The sequence below is a fragment of the Carassius gibelio genome, chromosome A11 (genome assembly GCF_023724105.1).
Source record: "Carassius gibelio isolate Cgi1373 ecotype wild population from Czech Republic chromosome A11, carGib1.2-hapl.c, whole genome shotgun sequence".
In the NCBI taxonomy this organism is placed as follows: domain Eukaryota; kingdom Metazoa; phylum Chordata; class Actinopteri; order Cypriniformes; family Cyprinidae; genus Carassius; species Carassius gibelio.
The window spans coordinates 5,563,871-5,589,543 of NC_068381.1; the positions used below are offsets into that span (position 1 = coordinate 5,563,871).

The 25,673-nt window shown below is 36.3% G+C and overlaps 1 protein-coding gene across 3 annotated transcripts in view; it reads right to left on the reverse strand.

The window, feature by feature from the left end:
- Positions 1–20,454, reverse strand: part of LOC128022124 (serine-rich adhesin for platelets) — a 66,041-nt gene extending 45,587 nt beyond the window's left edge. For 2 of the 3 annotated variants that reach the window (XM_052609397.1, XM_052609396.1), the window contains exons 1-3: positions 20,210–20,453; positions 10,723–11,019; positions 1,995–2,348 (exon numbers count right to left, since the gene is read on the reverse strand). In XM_052609397.1, the coding sequence (XP_052465357.1) occupies positions 1,995–2,348; positions 10,723–11,019; positions 20,210–20,264 (706 nt within the window). In that variant the 5' untranslated portion in view covers positions 20,265–20,453. Of the gene's footprint in view, positions 1–1,994; positions 2,349–2,431; positions 2,729–10,722; positions 11,020–20,209 lie in introns of all 3 variants that reach the window. The other variant, XM_052609395.1, reaches the window with a different exon arrangement.
- Positions 20,455–25,673: the final 5,219 nt, after the last annotated feature.

A 25,673-nucleotide genomic window follows, 5' to 3' on the forward strand; every position in this document is an offset into this window, starting at 1 on the left:
CTAATGAACAAAACATATATAATGTGTTTAGAGAGATCTCAGAATAGAAGCAAGTGACTCTTCTGAAAGTTGCAAAAACCTTAACATTCAGGGCCCTATTTTAACGATCTGAAACGCAAGTGTCAAAGCGCGAAGCGCAAGTAACTTTGTGGGCGGGTCTCGGCGCTGTTGCTATTTTCCCGGCGGGATAAATGGCTCTTGCGCCCGGCGCAAATCTAAAATGGGTTGGTCTGAAGTAGCTTCATTATTCATAGGTGTGGTTTGGGCGTAACGTGAAATAAACCAATCAGAGCGTCATCCAACATTCCCTTTAAAAGCAGGTGCGCAAGTTCCATTATTGATTGCTATTATTATGGCGTATTTACCAGGCGCACGCCAGGAGCGGTTCACAGCCGAGGAGACTGATGTTCTTGTAAGAGCAGTGAAAGACAGAGAAGTTGTGTTGTATGGAGATGAGAGAAACCCACCCAAAATAGCGTCGGTTAAACAGGCGTGGGAGGAAATAGCCACAATTGTTTCATCGATTTTTTTTTTCCTGGTTCTTGACGGACAAACAAATTTGTCAGATGTCCTTATAAGGACATATATATATATGTATATATATATATATATATATATATATATATATATATATATATATATATATATATATATATATATATATATATATATATATATATATGTCTTGCCACTATCGGGCAAACAGGTCTGATCCTTAATTACTACAATTAGCCTGAATAATTTGTAAGCAAGATTTCACAATGATTTCCGTCATCTCATGTGTTAATATTTTTTTAGTGTAACAATTTATGATTTGCAAAAATAACTGTTGCATCTGTGTAGATTACATGAGCAAAGTGTATGCGCGTTGTGCACGCTATACATTATGGTCAAGCTTGCGCCCTTAAAATAGCATAATGAACAACGCGCAACGCGCCACTGACTTTAGACTAGGTTTTTTCTGGTCAGTGGCGCAATTGTTTAATGGAACAGCAAAATAGCACCAGGGATTGTTTGCGCCGGAACACGCCTCCTTTTTTGCGCTGAACCGCCCAGGGAGCGCAAGTTCATTCACTAGTTTAGCGACGTGCTTCTGTGGAGGGAAAAGCGCGCTTTGCGCGGGTGCAAAATAGGAATGACACATGCGTCGGTGTACAAAGTCAATTGCGCTGGGTGCAAGATAGGGCCCTATGTTTTTTCTGGTCGGTGGCGCAATTGTTTAATGGAACAGCAAAATAGCACCAGGGATTGTTTGCGTCGGAACACGCCTCCTTTTTTGCGCTGAACCGCCCAGGGAGCGCAAGTTCATTCACTAGTTTAGCGAAGTGCTTCTGTGGAGGGAAAAGCGCGCTTTGCGCGGGTGCAAAATAGGAATGACACATGCGTCGGTGTACAAAGTCAATTGCGCTGGGTGCAAGATGGGGCCCTCAGTCCTTTTGTAATGTAAAATTGGTTGAATTCTGTGTGTTTGATGGTGTTCGTTGATTTTAAGATACAGACATATATAGCCTATATAATAATAGATTGACACTCATGTAAACTAACTGTCAGTCAGTGAGCAATGGCTCTTTATTTGACTTTTAAAAATATATATATATATATCTTTTTGTTTAGTTTTTCCTCTTATGGATTTCATTTTAGGCAGAAATGAGTTTCCATAGATTTGTCAGTCATGTCTGGCTCTATGAGATCTCAACTATGATCAAATTTATCTCAAAAAGCTCTTTCTTCCTGTCTAAATGAATCAGATTGTTCACTTATCAAAGTCACACTGTGGTTAGCATGTGCCTGAAAAGTAAATACAAGTTATTCTCAGTAAGTTGAGTTTTACAGATGCAGTGCCTGATACACTGATCTATGACTGGATTTCTCTTTTTGATCAATTTTCCTCCAAGATTTCATAACATCCAAAATAATAAATTTGGCTAAAGATTACAGGCATCTCTAATCATTAAATGTGCTCATTTTAAAAAATCCTAATAGTGATAACTCACCTCTGATGGTGTTCGTGTCTCTGATGGTGATGGTGACTGTGATGGGGATTGTGTTACTGATGGTGTATGTGTCACTGTGTGGTGATCTGATCTCAGGTTCAGTCTTGAGTGAATAAACACAGCTCAGCTGTCTGCTGTTCACTGATTGTGTGAAGAGTTCACTACGACTTACATCAAACACACAAAGATTCCCTCCAGACTGACTCCAGTGAGAGACACGGTGATCCAGAAGAACATCATCCTCAGTGTAGAGACTACAGATGAAATCAACTCTGACTGAAAGTGGTATTTCACATGATATGAAGAGCTGGTCATCATTATCACTAACACTGATGAAGGGTTTCTGAAGTGAATCTGTTTAAAGAAAAATTATAAAGTTATTAAAAACACAGCAGTAACAGTTTCTAAGAGAGAAGAGCAGCAGTGAAGTATCTCACCAAGAACCGTCACTGTGGCAGGAGGAGAATGAGATGATGGTTTATTGATGCCTCGTTCATTTATTGTGTAATAACAGTTAATGTAGATTGATTCAGGTGATTTTACACCTGCCCATCTGAGCACTTCAGCACCAGTGAGCTCGAGCTGACATGATGAACTAACTTTTATATTCCTCTCTTCTCTGTTTTTGGTGAAATAACACTGACTCGCTCTAACATCTGCTGGAGTCTCACAGCTGATCTTCACTGAGCTGGACTCTCTTATGACATCTGGAGATACTTTTACAGTAGGAGATTCTGAAACAACCCAAAACAGATCAGTCACTACATTACATCTCCTCACTGACAATGTTTACAAACAAAATAATATTCCAATATTAATCACATATTTTTAGGTTCTAAAAAATACCTAAATATGACAACTTTAAATATTTTACTATATTACATATATCAGATAGGTTCACTTGTAGCTGATCAATATGTTGAAATATTTTCGACAATGACACTTTGTTCACTACAAATGTGGACATACAGTATTTAATCAGTATTAAACAGCAGAGTTCACTTACTGTAAGACTGAACCTCCGTCAGGAGCTGAAACACTATGAAGATGAACAACTCCATTACAGCGAGAGTGAGAGAAGAGACGAGACTCACACAATAGGTGAATTAGGAAGTAACACATCAGACCACAGGAAACTGAATGCTTTGTGCAGTGTGTTTTATGAAGATGATGAACATGATTATGGTTCCACACTCACAGTTGTGTGCACTGTAACTTGTTAGGCAACCTTTACTCTAGCATAGTGGGTCAGAGTTTGTAGAATTGTAGGATTCACAAACTTTCACAAAATTTGGTCCTGAGTTAGTCCTTTAAATGAATAGTTTAAAAGAATAAATAAAAAATATTTTATATTAAATAGTTTTAGATTTTCAAATGAAATACAACAAAGTCAACACACACAGTTTAGAATTTTATCGGTGTCTTAAAAAAACTGCAAACAGCAACAACTTTAAAAGGGTCACCGGATGCTAATTTCACTTTTACATGTTGTTTAAACATAAATGTGTTTTGGCAGTGTGTGTACACATCTACCATATAATGATAAAAAAACTGGTGTATAAATTTAGGAGGTGGATATACTGTGAAATTGAATGCATATGCATGCAATTTGAAAGCATAACAACTGAATGTCTAGGAAACAATTAATAGATCTTTGTTTTTAAAACAATGGCACTTAAGTGTTATTGTAACCATGTAACTTCAATTAATAAAAATTATCATTTTTGGTTGCTTTTGGTGTCTGAATTTGTGCTTCAATAATGAGGTCAACTTTAAAGGTCCTATGACATGAAAATTTCACTTTCTGAGGTTTTTTAACATTAATATGAGTTCCCCTAGCCTGTATATGCTCCCCAAGTTTCTAGAAATTTGAATCGGTGTAAATTGAGATTTTTCTATCTTTCTCTGCCTTTGAGAAAATGGGAGCTCAAACGGGCTGATCTTGAATCTCCTCGTTGTGACGTTGTAACGAGAATTGTTACCTCCCCTTTTCTCTGCTTTACCTGCCCAAATATTCACATATAATTCAGTCGCAATGTCAGCACAGGCGTTTCAAACAGACTTTTATGATATGGATTCGACGGCACTGGCACAAACAGTGAGTAACAGTGTTCATGAATGCCTGATCTGTGATCAGTGATTTCTGAATCATTCAAGTACACACAGACTTTCTTTCTAAATCGTTTAATACTGTTTATGCATCAGTGAATCAAGCCAGTGACTAAACGATCAACTTCACGTTGTTTCTCTTAGTAGCATGAAACAAATCTGTTATTTAAATTGTGATTTAACTACAGAGAGCGATCAAAGAACGCTCGCTTTTTTCCGGAGCTGTTACACATGTCAATATCTGCACACTTGCCCAAACTGCCGTTACAATGAATGACGCTGTTATGCTGCACAACGGAGCTCTTACTGTATTCATGTGTTTGCTGTTAGCTGTGGTGAAAGCATTTTGTGAGAGAAAACGTGTTGCAATAATGACGAGTTCACTGCATCCACGCGATAAACAGACTCTGTCTACTCAATGCTCATCACTGCAGCCTTTCATGTGATGGGAAAAAGATCGAAAAAATTATCATATAATCAACACTTCCACGGTTCGTTAATCTCGACAGCTGTAATAGTAATATGTATATATGTATATGTATATATATATATATATATATATATATATATATATATATATATATATATATATATATATATATATATACATATATATATATATATATATATATATATATATATATATATATGTATATGTATATATATGTATATGTATATGTATATATATATATATATATATATATATATATATATATATGTATGTATATATATATATATATATATATGTATGTGTATATATATATATATATATATATGTATGTGTATATATATATATATATATATATATATATATATATATATATATGTATGTATATATATGTATATAAATAAATAACAATATAAATATACCTAAGGACACGTTAAAAAGCATTTAAAGAAAAGGAAATAATCCATGTCATGGGACCTTTAAGAAAAAAAATATGGATTTTTTTTCTTTACTCTATTTAACAAAATGAACTTACTGTCATGGAGTGCATCCCTGAATAACACTCTGACTCAGTATTTATGTCCTAATCAAACCTGGATGTTTCCAATCATAATGCATAAACAACATATGTGTCCATTGTATCTAACTATGTCCCCTAAGTATGCTAATTATTTTCTAAGAAGCTAGGTATAAAATAGCCTTGAATTGAAAATACCATTCATAAGAGTGAAAGACGTCTTCCTTCAGGTAGACTGTATGTTTTCTTGCCTAGTTGGATGTTGTGCTAATGACCAATAATTACATTGTGTGCATTCCCCAAAACGTGAAATCAAAACGAGGACCGTGGAAGCGGCTGTGAGTCCCGCACACTGGAGCAAGAGTGACCAGGAGGACTTACGTTCAAAATTCAAACAATGTGAAAAGAATGGTTTATTATCAGTTAATAATTTGTTGTTTGTATGGTCTTGGTCAGGGGTGTCAAACTTAATTCCTGGAGTTTTGTCCCAACCCTGCTCCAACACACATAGGTTTACTCTGTAGTTTTCAAATAACCCTGAAGGACTTGATTAGTTGGATCAGGTGTGTTTAATTAGGGTTGAATCTAAACTCTACAGGAGTCTTGACACCCCGTTCTAGGTGGTCATATAGGCTGCATCTGAAAACTGAAAAATGCTGCCTTCTAAGGTCGCATTCCAAGGAAGGAAGGCATCAAGGCATGTCCGAATTCAATGTTAGATGTTAGCTTCAGTTCCTGTCTCCTGAGATGCCTTCATCTGGCTGGTTTTTGAAGGCAGCATAGATGTATCCTTCGCTGCCTTTGCAACGGTTGGCCATGCGATGTATTTCTAAATGGTTCATTGATTTCATACACACAGATGTACACTCAAGCAGTTCAGATGGTAAATGATCATAAAGCAAGAACAAACAAACAAATGAAAAAAAAACTGTAGGATACTGAGACATTATAGTTAGAATATTAGTGTATGTTAAAAGAATTGTGTGTTCAAATAGCTGAACAAAAAAGTTTATACATATAGACTTAATTAGATTTAATACTTTAGCAATAGTAGTTCGGCAACTGAATGAAACAGAAACAGAAATGAAACAGGTCATCCATGATGTTCCAGTTAAAAGAGATGTTGTTTCTCTCTGTCAGGAGCTCTGTGAGAACATCAGCAGAACCTGCAGAGACACAGACTTTATTATCACATGTTTCTCTATCATGGAGTTCAGTTTCTGTACAACTAAACCTGTACATTGTTCTTACTGGTGAAGCAGCACAGACAGATGAATCCTATGAGTCCAGACAGAAATAATGCCATGAGTCTGTCAAAAGAATAAATAAAGATTGAATCCATGTTTACATTGCAACTGGGGAATGAACATGGCAGTAAATCAAATAAATTATGTGCAGAATTTTTATTATTGTTAAATAGATTTTAAATATACCAAAATGACAATCATGAAATAAAGACATTTTGTAATATATATATATATATATATATATATATATATATATATATATATATATATATATATATATATATATATATATATATATATATGTATATATGTGTGTGTGTGTGTGTGTGTGATGATAGATGATGCTAATAAGGAACAGCTGCAACAGAAAATATCTCGGATTAAATCACGGTTAGAGTAAAAACTGAACAACTGCATTGCGTCTCAATTAAATCAATGTTAAGTTGCCTATTATATGTTGTCTTATAAATGTCTAATAATTTTTTTTATTTAAAATCTAACACAGTTTTAATATTGTGTTGTAAGCAAAGTAATATTCTTCCATGTTTCTGTCTCTCTGGTGGACTCGGGCAGAGTAGACGCTGCTGTGAAAACAGCTGATAATCAGCAGTGTGTCAGAGTGAGATGTGATAGACAGACATGAAACTATACAGATACAGTATAGAGTAAACCAGTTTCCAGACAATGATCAATTATACAGTTTAGCTGTACTTATATGACACTATTTGTCTGCTAATGCTTTCAATGAACAGGAACAATCAAATTAAAATAGATGTAAAATAAACTAATAGAGGGAACTCAGTAAGAAAGTTTTTTTTTTTTTTTACTTCGAAGCAGTTTAAAGTGAAATGAGCTCTGTGTGCTTGTTAAGTATATGTTTAATTTTAAAAATGATATTCACTCACAAGTTCCTGTGGCACTTGTCAAATTATCATCAGTTGAAGCTACACAGAGATTTCAATAATGTCACAAGCTGCATTTAGTTTAGAAATAAAACTTTAGTAGTGTTATTAATACAGGATAACATAATACAATAATCAAATATCAGACAACTGAGCTGTACAGAATCATACAATGTGATAAGCAAAAGCATCCATCTAGCATTGTTTTAGACAACTCATTTAAAATAAACAGCAAATTAATATTCAAAAAATCATCTACAGGTATATTTGGATGTATGGTTACTCACTTGTTTTTGTGGCTGTTGTCAAGGTTTTATCAGTAGAGGTCACCGTTAAGACTATCACACAAGAGACAAATACAAGTAGATGTGTAGTCATTTGTTTTTGACAAAAGTGATTGTTTTGATTATTTCATATGCACATAAAAAAAACTCACTCTGGACTGTAACTGTCACTGGATCAGAGTGAGCAGATGGTTTTTCAACTTGTTTCTTCATCACAGTGTAGAAGCAGCTTATTCTCACAGATGAACTCTGACCTCCAGACCAAACACTGATCTGAGATCCAGTGAGTGAGATCTGACATGATGAGCTCACTTTTGTGTTATTTTCTCTTCCATCTATGTAGAAGTAACACTTCTCCATCTTCAGATGTTCAGTATTCTCACAGCTCAGCTCAACTGTGTCTGTTTTCAGAATAACTGAAGCAGACGCTCTCAGCTTGGCCTGAGGAAGATCTAATGAACACAGAAATGATAATGTGTTTAGAGAGATCTCAGAATAGAAGCATGTGACTCTTCAGGAAGTTGCAAAACCCTTAACATTCAGTCCTTTTGTAATGTAAAATTTGTTTAATTCTGTGTGTTTGATGTTGTTAGTTGATTTCAAGATACAAACGTCTATTCTGTACAATAATAGCTTAGCAACACTTTTAATATTGATTGACACTCACATATTGATTGTAAACTAACTAACTGTCAGTCAGTGAGCAATGGCTCTTTTTTGCATCCTGTTCATTTTATTGCTGCGGTGTAAAAATCATAATCAAGTCATAATTGTAATGTATTGTTTTGCCACTAGAGCACGCTGTTACGTCGTCTGCGCCAGTGCTTTTTGTATACAGATCAGCTTTAGTTGCCCTTCCGTTCTCTTCAGTAAAATCAGCTATCGTGCAGTTACACTCGCTGTCTTTATTGTCTCCAGTATCTTACAATAATCAGTAAGGCATGTGATGAGCTCATATACAGGAGCAGCTCAATAAATTTGAATGTTGTGGAAAAGTTCATTTATTTCAGTAATTTAACTCAAATTATGAAACTTGTGTATTAAATAAATTCAATGCACAGAGACTGAAGTAGTTTAAGTCTTTGATTTTGTATTGTGATTATTTTGGCTCACATTTAAAAGAAACCCACCAATGCACACAACAAATTAGAATATGGTGACATGCCGTTCAGCTAATCAACTCAAAACACCTGCAAAGGTTTCCTGTGCCTTCAAAACAGTCCCTCAGTTTGGTTCACTAGGCTACACAATCATGGGGAAGACTGCTGATCTTACAGTTGTCCAGAAGACAATCATTGACACCCTTCACAAGGAGGGTAAGCGACCAACATTCATTGCCAAAGAAGCTGGCTGTTCACAGAGTGCTGTATCCAAGCATGTTAACAGAATTTTGAGCGGAAGGAAAAAGTGTGAAGAAAAAGATGCACAACCAAACAAGCGTTTCAAGAATTTGAGTGAACTTTACAAGGAATGGACTGAGGCTGGGGTAAGGCATCAAGAACAACCACACAGACGTGTCAAGGAATTTGCTGAACCTCAGTTGAGAGCAAGTTTTCTATTTCATTTGGAAAACAACATCCTAGAGTCTGGAGAAAGGGTGGAAAAGGTCATAGCCCAAGTAGATTGAAGTCCAGTGTTAAGTTTCCACAGTCTGTGATGATTTGGGGTGCAATGTCATCTGCTGGAGATTGGTCCATTATGTTTTTTTGAAACAACGTTTACCAAGAAATTTTGGAGCACTTCATGCTTGAAGATGAAGATGCTGATTTCATTTTCCAGCAGGATTTATCACCTGCCCACATTGCCAAAAGTAACAAAAGTTGGTTAAATGATCATGGTGTTGGTGGGCTTGACTGGCCAGCAAACTCGCCAAAACTGAACCCCAGAGAGAATCTGTGGGCTATTGTCAAGAGGAAAATGAAAAACAAAAGACCAAAAAAATGCAGGTGAGCTGAAGGCCACGCTGAATTGAGGCAGTAATTAAAGCAAAAGGAGCCCCTACCAAGTATTGAGTACATTAACAGTAAATTAACATGCTTTCCAGAAGGCCAACAACTCACTAAAAAGGCCTTTTTTTATATACAATTTTTTTAATGGTCTTATGAAGTATTCTAATACTATATATAGTAAATTGGTTTGGGGGGGGGGGGGGGGGGGGGGTTAACATGAGCAAAAATCTTCCCAATTAAAAGAACCAAAAACATAAAAACATAAACTACTTCATTCTGTGTGCATTAAATTTTTATAATACGCAAGTTTCAAAATTTAAGTTGAACTACTGAAATAGATGAATTTTACTAGACATTCTAATTTATTGAGATGCACCTGTAGAGCATACAGAACATATTAAGGAGAACTTATAAAGAACAATTTAAAAAAATGAATAATATATATATATATATATATATATATATATATATATATATATATTAATCACTTTTTGTTTAGTTTCTCCTCTCATGGATTTCATTTTAGGCAGAAATTAGTTTCCATAGATTTGTCAGTCATGTCTGGCTCTATGAGATCTCAACTATGGTAATGTTTATCTCAAAAAGCTCTTCCTTCCTGTCTAAATGTATCAGATTGTTCACTTATCAAAGTCACACTGTGGTTAGCATTTGCCTGAAAAGGACCAACAAGTTATTCTCAGTAAGTTGAGTTAACAGATTACAGATTCAGTGTCTGACACACTAAACTATATAATGACTGGATTTCTCTTTTTGATCAATCGTCCTCCAAGATTTCATAATATCCTACATAATAAATCTGGCTAGAGAATTATACAGGCATCTCTAATCATTAAATGTGCTCATGTAAAAATCATAATGACTCACCTCTGTAGGTGTATGTGTTACTGTGTGGTGATCTGATCTCAGGTTCAGGCTTGAGTGAATAAACACAGCTCAGCTCTCTGCTGTTCACTGATTGTGTGAAGAGTTCACTACGACTTACATAAAACATACAATGATTCTTTCCAGAAAGAGTCTGACTCCACTGAGAGACACCGAAGAACAGAAGAACATCATCCTCAGAGTAGAGACTACAGATGAAATCAGCTCTGACTGAAAGTGGTATTTCACATGATATGAAGAGCTGGTCATCATTATCACCACCTCTGATGAAGGGTTTCTGAAGTGCATCTGTTTAAAGTGAAATGATCAAGTTATCAAAAACAGCAGTAACAGTTTCTAAGCGAGAAAAAGAGCAGTGAAGTATCTCACCAAGAACCGTCACTGTGGCAGGAGGAGAATGAGATGATGGTTTATTGATGCCTCGTTCATTTATTGTGTAGTAACAGTTAATGTAGATTGATTCAGGTGATTTTACACCTGTCCATCTGAGCACTTCAGCACCAGTGAGCTCGAGCTGACATGATGAACTGACTTTTATATTCCTTTCTTCTCTGTTTTTGGTGAAATAACACTGACTCGCTCTAACATCTGCTGGAGTCTCACAGCTGATCTTCACTGAGCTGGACTCTCTTATGACATCTGGAGATACTTTTACAGTAGGAGATTCTGAAACAACCCAAAACAAATCAATCACTACATTACATCTCCTCGCTGACAATGTTTACAGGAACAATAATATTCCAATATTAATCACATATTTTTGGATTCTAAAAACCTAAATAAGACAACTGCTGATTATAAAAAAAAAACATTTTACTGCAAATCTCAGGTAAGTTCACTTATATCTAAGACACTTTGTTCACTACAAATATGAACATACAGTATTTAATGAACAATAAACAGCAGAGATAACTTACTGTAAGACTGAACCTCCATCAGGAGCTGAAACACTATGAAGATGAACAACTCCATTACAGCGAGAGTGAGAGAAGAGACGAGACTCACACAGTAGGTGAACTAAAAAGTAACTCATCAGACCACAGGAAACTGAAAGCTTTGTGAAGTCCATTTTAAGATGAACATGATCATGATACCACATTCACAGTTGTGTTCACTGTAAAATGTTAGCAAACCTTTACTCTACAGTGGTCACAAGTTTAATTAACAAGTTTTAGGTGGATATGACTTTGATTTACAAATTTCACCAGTGTTTTTCACACTGCTTGCAATTGCAGGATTCACAAACTAATGACTCTTATGATTTGGTCCATTAAATTAATAGTTCAAAAGATTCGTGAACTCAGAACTTTCAACTTTGAATGAGTCTGACTCCCCAAACCAAAACAGCTTTCGGTTCAACACGATTTACTTACTAAGCTCAAGCAATTAGGCTGCTCATACCTGATGTGCTACCAAGAAAGTAAAATATATATACTCTGTTTATGTACACACCTCACACTCATCTTTGTTCAGGTTTATTTTAATTTTTATTGCATACCATAGTGAATAGGTTAATGATTTCATACACACAACTGGACACAGTGGTCCCCTTATAGGTACACTGTAACTCTTAAGCACAGACTGTGGAGGGCTGGAATTTATGAACAAACTGTAAGTTGGTTTGTTAATTACCTTACAGACAGAACTCAGTGTGTGCAGGCGGAGGGAGATACCTCTAGCTATCTCAAAATAAAAGGCGTGCCACAGGGATCAGTGCTGGGTCCACTACTTTTCATTCTATATATAAATGACATAAATCATAACAAATTGAAAGGAAATTTTCATTTTTATGCAGATGACACTGTACTGTATTGCTCAGCACCTACAGCAGTCCAGGCCCTCTCCCAATTAAAATTTGATTTTAATATGCTCAAAAAAACATTTATGATCTGAAACTTGTTTTAAAGTCTGAAAAAACTAAAGTAATGCTTTTTTCCAAATTCAAATTAAATCTGCCTTCAATCATCACTTCTCAGGATAAGAAGATTGAATGTGTTTCTAAATACAGATATCTCTGTATTTTAATAGATGAATCTCTTTCTTTTACTTCTCATATTCAGCAGCTGGCAAAAAGATTAAAACTTAAACTAGGGTTTTATTTTAGAATCAAATCCTGTCTCTCATTAGAATCTAAAAAGAGGTTAGTTGCTGGTACTTTTATGTCTATTATTGACTATGGTGATGTTTTATATATGCACGCTTCGTCTCAAAGTCTACATGCACTGGATACTATATTCCATGGAGCTTTGAAGTTCATCACTGGTCTTAAAGTCCTCACTCACCACTGTGAACTGTATGAACGTGTTGGATGGTCTTCTCTGTCAACACGGAGACTTCAACACTGGTATGTTTTTATATATAAGGCTATTTTAGGTCTTCTTCCATCCTACCTTCTGACCTACTTCAGTGTAAAAAATACTGGGACTTATAAATCTTCGGTCCCAGGATCGTGTTCTTCTGTCTGTAATGTTAGTGTTAGAACTGAGCTGGGGAAAAAGTCGTTTAACTTTGCTGCTCCCTTTGCATGGAACAAGTTACAGAAAAAATTGAAACTTAATAAGCTTGTCTCATTGATTACTTTTAAGAGGATATTAACTGACTTGGAAGCAGCCACATCTGGCTGTAGTTGTTCTGCATGATATGCTAAGGATTTGTGGTTGTTGTATCTGCTATTTTAGTTGTATTATGCTATTGTGTATTCGGTGTTGTATGTATGGTTGTACTGCTGCCTATCTTGGCCAGGACACTCTTGAAAAATAGATTTTTTAATCTCAACGAGCACTTTCCTGGTTAAATAAAGGTGAAAAAAAATAATAATAATTTTGAAATGGCATATTAGCACACATGGTATCTCTACCAAATAAAGATATTTATATTTGTAAAAATTATTCACCCTGTATTGGTTTAGACAGCTCATTCAAAATAAACAGCAAATTAATATTCAAAAAAGAAATATTGAGATGTACAGTTTACTCACTTGTAAACTGTACTCTTTAATAAAATGATTCAGTGATTCACTCATTAACAAAGGCTTTGTTTCTGAATGAATCAGCTGTTTGAATGAATCGGTTGAATCTCAATGACTTAGCCTACTCAATAAAATTTCACATTTCGACCATTTTTTTTTTTCATGTTTTAAAATATTTCAAATATCAGTATTCAATGAACGTTTTATGTTAAAAACAGAACATTAGACCTATTTATACATCTGTGTATGCATTTTAAATAAATCCATGTCCCCTCTGAGCAACATAAATTGTGTTGCCTCATTGTGTTGGTTAGCATGCTCTTGCGACTAAAATTTTCAGGGAAAATATTTTTTTATAAAGACTGAAACAGCTGTCAGCTGTCAGCTGTCAGCTGCGCTTCTGGATCATGTTTAGATATGGCTTCTTTTTTTATCTATAGAGTTTTAGCTCGCAACGGCGAATGGCGCGGTGGATTGTGTTCACCGACAATGTTTTCTGGAAGTATTCCTGAGTTGTGATTTCCATTACAGTAGCTTTCCTGTATGTGATGCAGTGTCATGTAAGGACAATGTCTATAGGTATCAGTTGGAAAATCTGCTAATTACTGTTCTTTTATCTGAGATTAATTCTTCTGTGTTAGTTCATGTTTGAATCAGGACTAGTAAGAGAACATTGTGCATTTTACATTTTTTCACCTTCAAACCAAACATTTTGTATGATTTCAGCCGGCAAAATTTAAATTCATTGTTTCACCTCCATCAGGAGCTAAAAAAAACTATTAAATTGATGGTGTGTGTGAGAAAAGAGACAGAATGAGACTCTAACACAGAATAAGGAAATGCATTGTTCCGTCAGTTCTACGAAAATTAATGTAGACCATTGCTATCATGAGACCACATGTACAACTGTCTGCACTTTAACAGATGACAGATCTGGGGCAAAGAGTCACACTAAAAGAAGTGTAAAAGTAACATTTAAATGTGCCAAAAACACCTTTATCATTAATACACTTGAAAAAGACTTGATCATAATATCAAAATTAAGAATGTGAAATACATTATTCACTTAATAATGACTTTGTTAGGTGTGTTTGCTCATTAATGCATAAAACAAAAGTTGTTCATTGATCAGATAATTGACAGAGAAAATAATACAAATGAAACAAGTCACTACTCTAATTTTGTGAAATTGTTTGCAACTTTGTTTTGCAACTTTGTTCGGATTTTGCTCATGAAAAAAATCTTGTATGATCTTGTGCTTGTATCATGATAAATATATCTTTAGAATTTCTAAATTTTATATTTTAGAAAACAGAATGGGGCAACTGTCAGGACAGATGAGGACCCAAGAGCGGAATGAGGCTGAAAAATAGTATTTTATTAAAGAGGACATCTTAACGTCAAAAAACAAAACACTAACCCACTGGGGGGAAAAATCAGTCTTGACTCTTCTCCGAGAACGCCAGGAGAGAGGGGGCAACGAATCCAAAGCGGCAGGCAGGAAAATAGTCGGGCAGACAAGGGGTCAAGCGAGGTGCAGACAGGGCTGATAACGGTGGGCAGTACCAGAGTCAAAAACAGTCCAGGTCGAAAACCAGAAAAGCGGTCCGAAATCCTTACACTAACTGGGCAGGTAGTGATGTGACTTTTGAACCGAGGCTTTGGAGCTTGTGTCGAGAAAAAAGGGGCGTGCCAGATGAAGCCGCGATTCGAGGCTTGTGTTGTTAACATGGAAATCACGTGACTGATGACAAACGAGGCCTCGGTTTGTGTGGAGTGTCGGTTCCGGATAAAGGGGGTTCGAAACTCACGCCACCTTGTGGGTGTTGTCAGGAGTAGATGAATCAGTTGTAGTAGAGTCAGCGAGTCAGAGTTAGAGTTAGATAGTTGTGTCGTCATCGTTATTGTGTCATATGTGTTAGGGCTGTATATTATTAGATTATATCAGGTTATATTAGTTATAGTATATTGTTATCATTAATTAAAGTAGTTATATTATAGTATTTTTATATTAATTAGATAAGATTGATTTTTTTATTTATTTTTGGGGGATTTGGACTGGACTGCTTTTTGATTTGGATTGTCTTTTTGGATTTGTTTGCTTTTTGTGACCTCTTCCTTTTTCCTTGTAATGAAGCAAGCAAGAAAGAGGAAATCCTCCCCTGTCTGGGAGTTTTTTTATATGGTTGGTCACAATAAGGTATGCGTATTATTATTGTTTTACTGTCTTGATCTAATAATAATACTCACTATATAGCTGTATTATATTTCATGTCTATTCATTTATGTTTCTAGGTGAAATGCTTGCTGTGCCTAAAGGAGCTGTCATACAACAATAACACCTTCTCCGTGCTCAGGCATTATCGAGCACTGCACGAGCACGCACAGACTACTAACAATCTTTGTCAATCAAATCAAATCAATATTTATCCGAAGTGAATCTCACAAGATCTGAGGATCCACTAGTATATTGGGCTCAACATAAACATCTGTATCCTCATTTATACCAGCTGACACTGACATTTTTATGTTCCCCTGTATCCTCTGTTCCATGCGAAAGGATCGTCCCCAACACAGAAAAAATTCTGTTCCTCAATAAAAAGAATGTATGATCCTTCCTTCACCCACCCAGTGTTGCAGTTTGTTCCTTTAAATCAATAGTCCCATAAGCACAACACTGAACTAAAACTAGCAACAGTTTAATGCACAAAACACACCAGAAACAATTCTTAACCTTTCCCACCCCACACTTTTCTGTTGTAATTTGCGTTATTACACTCCCTCCACCAACACAGTCTCACTTTTGTTGTTCCTACTGTCACTATCAAAACAATTTATGAATAATGAATGGACTGTGTGTTACAGTTGTCTCTGCACAAGTAAATTCAGACAGAGAGAGAAACATATTTTATTTGATACCCAGGCAATGGACAAATGTCTGCTCAGGTCATTGATTCAGTATTTTTATTGGTCTGCTATTTCTTTGCACAGTAGCTAGGTGTCACTAGTGAGTAATAATGAATGAAGCTTCAAGTAATGAACCACTTGGTGAAGCAATGGGCTGCGAGGTCTCATCAGTGGTTCAGGAAGCCTCATTTTGCCATCACTATGGGCAGGCAAACCAACAAGCGAACTGACCAGAACAGGACAGAACCGAACCGAAGCCAAACGCACAGAACACACTGACAAGGATGGGTGAAAATCACGCAGAATAAATAGGGTGGGTAACGAGATAGAGGGAACAGGTGCGTCAGACAAGCCGCAGCCTAGATTGCTGAGCGAGATCAGCTGGCGGTAGAGCGAAGGGAAGAAAAACCAGAAAAATATAAAAAATCAGAGAGAGAGAGAGAAAAAAGGAAACAAAACGAAAACAAGTGTAGAAAAATGAGTAGAAACGAAAAAAATATATATAAAAATAAACAAAGTAAAATAAAAGGAAGAAAAATGGACAGATCATACCCGAGTCTTGACAGCAACAGTCTTAAAACACAAACATGTTTCTACTCTCTTTTTTTCCACACCCATTCAGAAATTACATAAAACCTTTAAAGTGCATTTTAAGCTTTGACACTTCCCAGACTCAGTGTTGTGAGTTATTTCAAATTTGTCCTACTTCCTCCATATTTGTTAACAGCTCCATAGCTGTTAGGGGCCATTCACAAAAAAAAAAAAAAAAAAAAAACTTTTTTTGCTTTGAAATACAGAAGAGTGGATGAACTTACTTTCCTTTGCTGTGCTGGTTGGCAGGCTTGTCTTGGACTGGACTACTAATGGAAAAATAACTTATCTCAAGGGAGATACTAATTTAGTTACTAATGTACTTATGTTTATGTTGCTGTTATTATTAACCAATTTCAGTATAGTTCATGATAAATACAAAGCCACTGTAAATTACAGAAACATATTTTAAATGTTGAATAAATAATCACGAATTAGAAAGAATGATTGTTGTTTTGAGGACATTCAGATATAGTCTCAATAACTGATATACAAACTCATTTACTCACAGGTTGTTGGGGCTGTTGTTGTAGTTGTATGTTCAGTGGTGGTTGATGTTGAAACTGCAGAGACAATTTATCAGAATTACAGGGAGTTATTTACATAGTTTGTTTGTTGAAGGTACAAGTCTTTTATGTACAATAATACCACATTTAACACATTAGTGATGTTATAACTTGACCACCTAATTACTGGTTCACATGAGTATATTATTAATAATAATAATAATAATAATAATAATCAGTGGCAGTTTCTCCATTAGGGCGATTGGGCGACGCAACACAAAAGCACGAAAGGGAGGGATTTTTTTCGGTAACACTTTAGAATAAGGTTCCATTAGTTAATGTTAGTTAACTACTTTCGTTAACATGAACTAAGCAAGAACAATCCTTCTACAGCATTTATAAGTCTTAGTTCATGTTAATTTCAACATTTACTAATGCATTATTTAAATCAAAAGTTGTGCTTGTTAACATTAGTTAATGCACTGTGAATTACCATGAACTAACAATGAATAATTGTATTTTCATTAACTAACATTAACGAAGATGAATAAATACAGTAATAAATGTATTATTCATTGTTTGTTCATGTTAATTAATACATTAACTAACATTAACTAATGGAACCTTATTCTAAAGTGTTACCTTTTTTTCTTTCACATTCAACAACAATAATATTTCAAAAGTATTTTTAATTTTAACAACAAGAAAAAATGAAAAACTACTTAAATATCTTTATCAAATGTGAAAAAAAAAAACAGAGAGGCGGGGGACAGCTTTGCCAATTCAGTTGTCAGCTGAACTTGATCGACATCACGCAGAGAGCCGCCACTGATAATAATAATAATAATAATAATAAAAACTCACTGTGGACTATTGCAAAAACCTTACATTTCAGTAATTTTAGTCGTTTAGTAATATTATTTTAGAGGGAGAACAACATAAACATTCATATTAGCAATTGATTTGATGATTTCATGTTTCATGCTTTTTATTTATCATGACCTATACTGAAATTGGTTAATAATAACAGCAACATAAACATTAGTACATTAGTAACAAAGTTACTAATACAGTAAAGCATTTTGGTTAATCTAAATTTAAAATGAGAAGCAACTTTCTTTTGAAAAGTGATGAATCAGATATAGTCTGGCTCTCTGTCCTCTAATCTATGATCACATGATTAGCTCAAGCAGCTCTTCCTTTCTTCCTTCATGTATCAGATTACTCACACTGTGGTTTTAGTGTTGGTCTGAAAATAACTTAAATATAAAGTTTTTCTGTGTTAGAATCGAGAGACTTCACAGATTACTCTCTACGTACTGATTCAGTGTCTGACAGAAGCATCACACAACTGCTAGAATCAGCATCAATTATAATGTTTCTGAATGATTCTGTGGTTTCCCAGGGATTATGATCAACAATATTCAACTTTACAACATTAGTATATTTTTCCTTTCAGTGTTGTATAGCCTATATAAAGTGTCTTAAAGCTGCAGTAGGTAACTTTTGTAAAAATATATTTGTTTACATATTTGTTAAACCTGTCATTATGTCCTGACAGTAGAATATGAGACAGATCATTTGTGAAAAAATCAAGCTCCTCTGGCTCCTCCCAGTGGTCCTATTGCCATTTGCAGTTACTGACTGCTCCTGGTAAGAAACAACCAATCAGAGCTACGGTCCGTAACTTTGTTTGTGTTCAAATTGTAGAAAAATGTATATAATAAGCGAGTACACCATGAATCCATTTTCCAAACCGTGTTTTTTAGCTTGTCCTGAATCACTAGGGTGCACCTATAATAAGTGTTTATATTCTGACTATTTTCGATTGCTTCGGGGGTACCGCGTCGGAGTAACCCAGTACCTTTGTGATTCTTCATAGACATAAACAGAGAGAAGTAGTTCCGGCTACAATGTTCTTCCGCAAGACGCAAGCAGTTCTGTTTATTAACCGCTAGAGCATCAAAAGTTACCTACCGCAGCTTTAATAAAAGAAATATCCATCCAGAATTATTAAACACATATTATCATCTCATTTTTCTCATATTAGTTTGTTTATTGAAGATTTTTTCATTTTTTTATTGGTCAATCCTCCGTGATTTCATAATATCCTTCTGGCCTACATTATAAATCATACTGGCTAATAAGAATTATGTATGTGTCTCTAATCATGTGCTTTTATTTATCTATTTTTTTAAATGATAACAGTGATAATAACTCACCTCTGGCAGTGATTGTGTCTCTGATGGTGGTCGTGTCTCTGATGGTGACTGTGATGGTGATGGGGATTGTGTTACTGATGGTGTATATGTCACTGTGTGATGATCTGATCTCAGGTTCAGTCTTGAGTGAATAAACACAGCTCAGCTGTCTGCTGTTCACTGATCGTGTGAAGAGTTCACTACGACTTACATCAAACATACAAAGATTCTTTTCAGCCAGACTCCACTGAGAGACACGGTGAAACAGAAGAACATCATCCTCAGTGTAGAGACTACAGATGAAATCAGCTCTGACTGAAAGTGGTATTTCACATGATATGAAGAGCTGGTCATCATTATCACTAACACTGATGAAGGGTTTCTGAAGGGAATCTGTTTAAAGACAAATGATCCGGTTACTAAAACACTACCATAATAGTTTCCAAATCACAAGGAAATCACAGTGAAATATTTTCAGGCACATAAAAACCCTCAGGTTTTAAAAACCCAAATAAGACAACTGCTGATTATATACAAAATATTCTACAACAAAAATGTCAGATAGGTTCACAAGCAGCCTACTGATAAACATGTTAAAATATTTTAGACAATGACTCTTTTTTTTTCACTACAAATGTGGACATACAGTATTTAATCAACAATAAAGAGCAGAGATCACTTACTGTAAGACTGAACCTCCGTCAGGAGCTGAAACACTATGAAGATGAACAACTCCATTACAGCGAGAGTGAGAGAAGAGATGAGACTCACACGATGAGTGAATTAGGAAGTAACACATCAGACCAGAGTCTTTTGTATGAAGATGAACATAGTCATGACATCACTCACGCCTGTGTGCACTGTAACATATGAACATTTACACCGTAAACCCTGATATGTTCAGAATAAGCAAAACATTTAAGTAACATAATTTATTATAAATTAGGTAATTTAACAAATAAATTAACAGATATCTATCAAAGAGACTATCTCATACATTATGTATATTGAAGGTTGTGTATCTCGTCCTTGTGATGTTTTAATAAAGCAACTTAGTTTCCTCAAAGTCTGAGCTTTATTATCATTTATTTATTTATTATCACTTTTGACTGTACATACAAGCACAATGTGACTACTCTTAGAAACTGGCAGAGTAGAGTTCTTTTTTTATGTCCCCAACTTAACTCATAGAAAACACTAGGTTTTCACCTAATGGATTAAAGACACATTACCTACTGTAACATTAAACTGTTTTCTACCACATCACCCTTCCTTATGAGTTACTTAACAAATGTAACACTGAACTGTGAAATTACTGTAGTCAGAAAACAACACTTGTTCCTTTTATCTTGCAAAGTCCTTGTATCTCTTAGGATTTGTGACAATTCGTCCAGACCTTGTTTGCACCCTTTTAAATGAACTGATTGTAGGGTGACTGGAATCAAACTCAGGTAGATCAGTTCCTGGTTGTTCACACTACACTTAACTGTCTGGGACGTTAAAGTTGATCCTTACCATGAACTTCATTTTGCCTGTGAGTTTGTTGAACTAAAGTAGATGCTGGTTCAGTGTCACTGACTGTAGGCATCAGGAGTCGTCGATTTCGTCAAAGAACTCCAGGTTCAGAATGGATGAGGTAAGACCGTGGTGATTAACACTTTCTGAGAACAGTCCCGGATCTTATCCAACCTCTTTTAGCATCCAGCTTGACTGCAACAGGAGTTCCAGGTGGAATCTCTGGTAATGTTCTAACACTGTTTCTGTTGTTGTTATACTTCCTGTAGGTCCTTTTTGCCTTTTGATCAGCCTTTCTCACTCGCCGCAGATCGGGCCATTCAGGTTGCAGGTATGACTCCAATGTGGGAACTGTAGTTCTTATTTGTCTTCCCATCATCAGCTGTGCTGGACTTACGCCTGTAGCTTGAAGGGGTGTAGCTCTGTAGCTCATCAAACTGGTGAATGGGTCAGACTGTTCCAGAATCCTTTTAGCTGTTTGCACTGCCATTTCTGCTTCTCCATTTGACTGGGCATAAGAAGTGCTTGAAATAATGTGCTGAAAATCACAGTCTCTAGCAAAGTTTTTGAAAGCACTTTCACTAAACTGTGGGCCATTGTCAGTAAAGAGAGTGTTGGGACAGCCCCACCATGCAAACATGTTCTTCAAGCAAGCATGTGTTGTTTAATCTGACAAGTTTTGAAGGTGAGCAATGTCAATATATCTTGAAAAATAGTCCACGACTACCAAGTAATGTTGCTTATTCACTTTGCAGATATCAGCACCAATTCACTCACATGGATGGTCTGGCAGTGGAGTGGTTGAAAGTGGCTCCTTCCTTTGGGTAAGTCTTGATTCCAGACAGTCCTTGCAGCTGTTAACTAGCTGCTGGATTTCCTGACTTAAGTCTGGCCACCACACACTACATCTGGCTCTCTCTCTCTACATTTCACAATGCCTTGGTGAGCACTGTGCAATCTTTGCAGTATGTCAGACCTCATATTTTGGGGTGTTATGATCCTGTCATCATAAAGCACAAGGTCCTGGAAAATTGATGACATGCAATGTAGTATGATTTCAACGCTTGAGGGACATTAGCTGCATACCTTAGCCAGCCATCAGGCACATACTGCCTCACCTTTTGTAGCTCAAAAGTCTCTCTTTTCACAGATTCCAGCTTTGTGGGAGAAACTGGCCATGCACCACTGACTGCATTCTCATAGGCTTCCACTACTTGCACTAATTCAGAGACCACTGATGAAATGGTTGGCTGAGGGTGTCGTGAAAGCATATCAGTGACCACTAGTTGTATGCCAGGTACATATTGTGTGACAGGATTGTAACGCATCATCCGCAGCAACAGCCTTTGACATCTCAGGTGAACTGAATCAAGATCCTTTGCATTGATCAGAGGAATCAGTGGCTTATGGTCAGTTTTTGCAGGATGAAACTTTACAATCCATTCAAAAAACATGAGAATTTTTCACAGGACCACATGGCCGCCAGACACTCTTCGATCTGGAGGACGTACCTTTTTTTCAGCATCGGTCAGCACCCTGGAACAGTAAGCCAGACTGTAGCTGCTCACATCTGCACTGACGCCTGTGGCCATTGTAACATCGTAGAATGCTAGCACCGGAGCTTTTGTGATTAGCCGTTTCACATTTTCAAAGGTCTCCTCTTGTACAGCACCCCAGTACCATACTACATCTCGTTTCAACAGCTCATTGAGAGGTCGGATAATCTCTGAGATGAGGAACATACCAATCATTCCTAGAATTCTCCATAACTCTGAGACGTTCTATGGCTTTTCAAGGTGAGTGACAGCTTCGACTTCGGCTATGTCTGGGCGGATGCCCTCCTTGTCTATGACATGTCCCAAGTACCGGAGTTGACTCTGACGTAACGGACACTTTTCCGTGTTCAGCTTGAGACCAGCCGGTCAATGGCTTCCAGAGCCCTAAGAAGTCACTGCTTGTGTTCCCCAGTAGTGTTGCTAAATAAAATATTGTCCATAAAAACTGCAACTCCTTCAGGGTGTTTGAGGATTACTGACATTTCCCGTTGAAAGATTTCATTTTTTGTTTTTGTTTCAGATAAACACAAATCTTTATTTGCCCTGTCTTCTTTGGAACGGCCACCGTAGGGGCGCATCACTCAATGATCTTCTCAACAACACCACATTGTACCATTCTCTCTAGCTCTGCCTTGCCCTTTGAAAGCAAGGGCACGGACAGCCGTCTTGCAGTGTGCACACTGTATGAACAGCATCCTCCTTTAGGCAGATTTTAATGGGTTTTGTCTTCACTAATCACAGTTCAGAAAAATAAATGGGTTGGAGCTCTTCTAGCCTCTTAACTAAACACATTTCACTTGCTGCATCACGACCAAGGAGATTTTATACATAAGGACTAATCACCACAAATGCTTCAAAAATATACTGCTCATATTTAAAGGTAGGCTTTGCTCTGAACTGGCCTTTGCATTGCAATATACTCCCAGGGATCTGAAGTTTCACATTAATATTGTTAAGTTTTCGCTTGTACTTCAAAATTGAGAAGGCTTTCTCAGAAATGACACAATTATGTCAGCGCCTGTATCAATTTAAAGTCTATGTCGGTGACCGAATTAGGAGTGTGACAATCCAAGCTCCACTTCTGTCATGAGTTAACTCACCCAGGAAATGTGTTACACTGCTGCCCTCTTGTGGTTTGCTGACATCATGGACTTCTCGGGTTCTACAAACTGCAGCGAAATGACCCTTTTTCCTGCATTTGGGACCCTCGGCACCTTTTGCTGGACAAATTTCACCTTTCCCATGATTTCTACCTCTCTGATTTGAGCACTGACGCTGGCAACCTGTTCATTAATGTGTCCAGGGACTTGTTCAGACTGCCTCACGAGCTCTGCGGCATTTCTGAGTTTCAATTCGGGTATTAATAGGAGCTTTTCTGACAGCTCTCTTTTCTGAATCCGAAACTGAATCCGAAATCCGCGAATATTCTCCTTTTTAGCAGGACCAAAGTCATACGTGTTTGCTAGCTCATGGAGGCAGGGCCGTAGCTGGGTTTTGTGGGGCCCTGGTACACCTGGGGTTTGTGTACCAGTGGGCCCTGTTTGAAATTGTTTAATTGGTAAGTTCATTCTATTAATTTATTTGTGTTATTTACTCAATTTTTTTTTTCAAGTTTGTAGGTGTCCAGGTACAGAAACTGAATAATTAAATGTAAGATAGCACTGCATTGTCTTCATTGTAAAAATTAAATATACAATAAAACCAAAATTTATTCAGACACCTTCAACATTTCTAACATTATCAGAGTTTATTTGCTATAGTATGGAAAATGGTAAAAAAAAAAAAAATGACAAGAACTCAGAGTTAAACTGTGTCAGAACAAATTCATCTCGTTAATGCCAGATAACTTTTTTTTTTAAACCAATTACCAAGCAATCCATAATTTTGTTCAGACTGTGTTGCATTAGCAATTCAGGAAAAAAAACACATAGGCAAAACATGGTGCTGAATAATTTTGGTCCCAATTTTATTATTATTATTATTATTATTCAATTTCACTAGTAGTCCATTCTTGGGTATAATGTATATATATATCAAAAATTATATCTGGTGTCAGAATAATTGTTGGTTTGACTGTGCATTAATACATTAATTTACTTACAGCAGCTAGTAGCTAAATTAGACGTGGTCACTTTTAGAGACAATGAATGCATCCAATATAATACACATCAAATTTTTTTCTTTACTGTTTACTTTCACTTAAGACATAACCGACAGTTATTTCGAATATACTTTCCAAGACGGGTATTTTGACACATTTTGTATGTATTTGTCGGTACAAGAGCAAAAAGAGGCAAATTTGGTGTTCAGTCGTTTTGAGACGCATCTTTCTGCATGTGCCCTGTGCGCACAGAACACCACGGGTGCTGAATTGGGCTCTTTCATCTGACTCCCCAAACCAAAGCAGCTTTCGGTTCAACACGATTCACTTACTGAAATCAAGTAACACATCAATGCATCTTTTTCTTCATTGAAGCAATTAGGCTGCTCATACCTGCTGTGTTACCAAGGAAGCAAAACATGTATTCTTTGTTTATACCGCACACTCATCTTTGTTTAGATTTATCTTCATTTTTATTGCATACCATAGTGAACAGGTTCATGATTTCATACACACAGCTGGACACAGTGGTCCCCTTATAGGTGCACTTCTGCTCCTTAATGCAAAAAATAATCAGATAATCTTATGTAAGCTACTGCATAAAAGCATGCAGATAAAATGAAGCAGTTCAGATGGTTATTGATCTGAAAGTAAAAAAAAAAAAACAGACAGACAAATCCAGTAGGACACTATGATCATTTTCTGAAATTGTTGCAGTTCAGCTGTCAACTTTGTTGTTAGAATTTATCGCATCATATGTTAAAAGCAATGTGTGTTACAATAGTTTAAAGAAAATGTATACATGTAGACTAAAGATTTAATACTTTAGCGAAAGGAAAAGAAAGCAAACAGGTCATCCATGTTTTGAGGGGCAGTCAGAAGAGGTTAAAAGAGATGTTGTTTCTATCTGGCAGGAGGTGTAATACACCTCTGTGAGAACATCAGCAGAACCTGCAGAGACACAGACTTTATTAT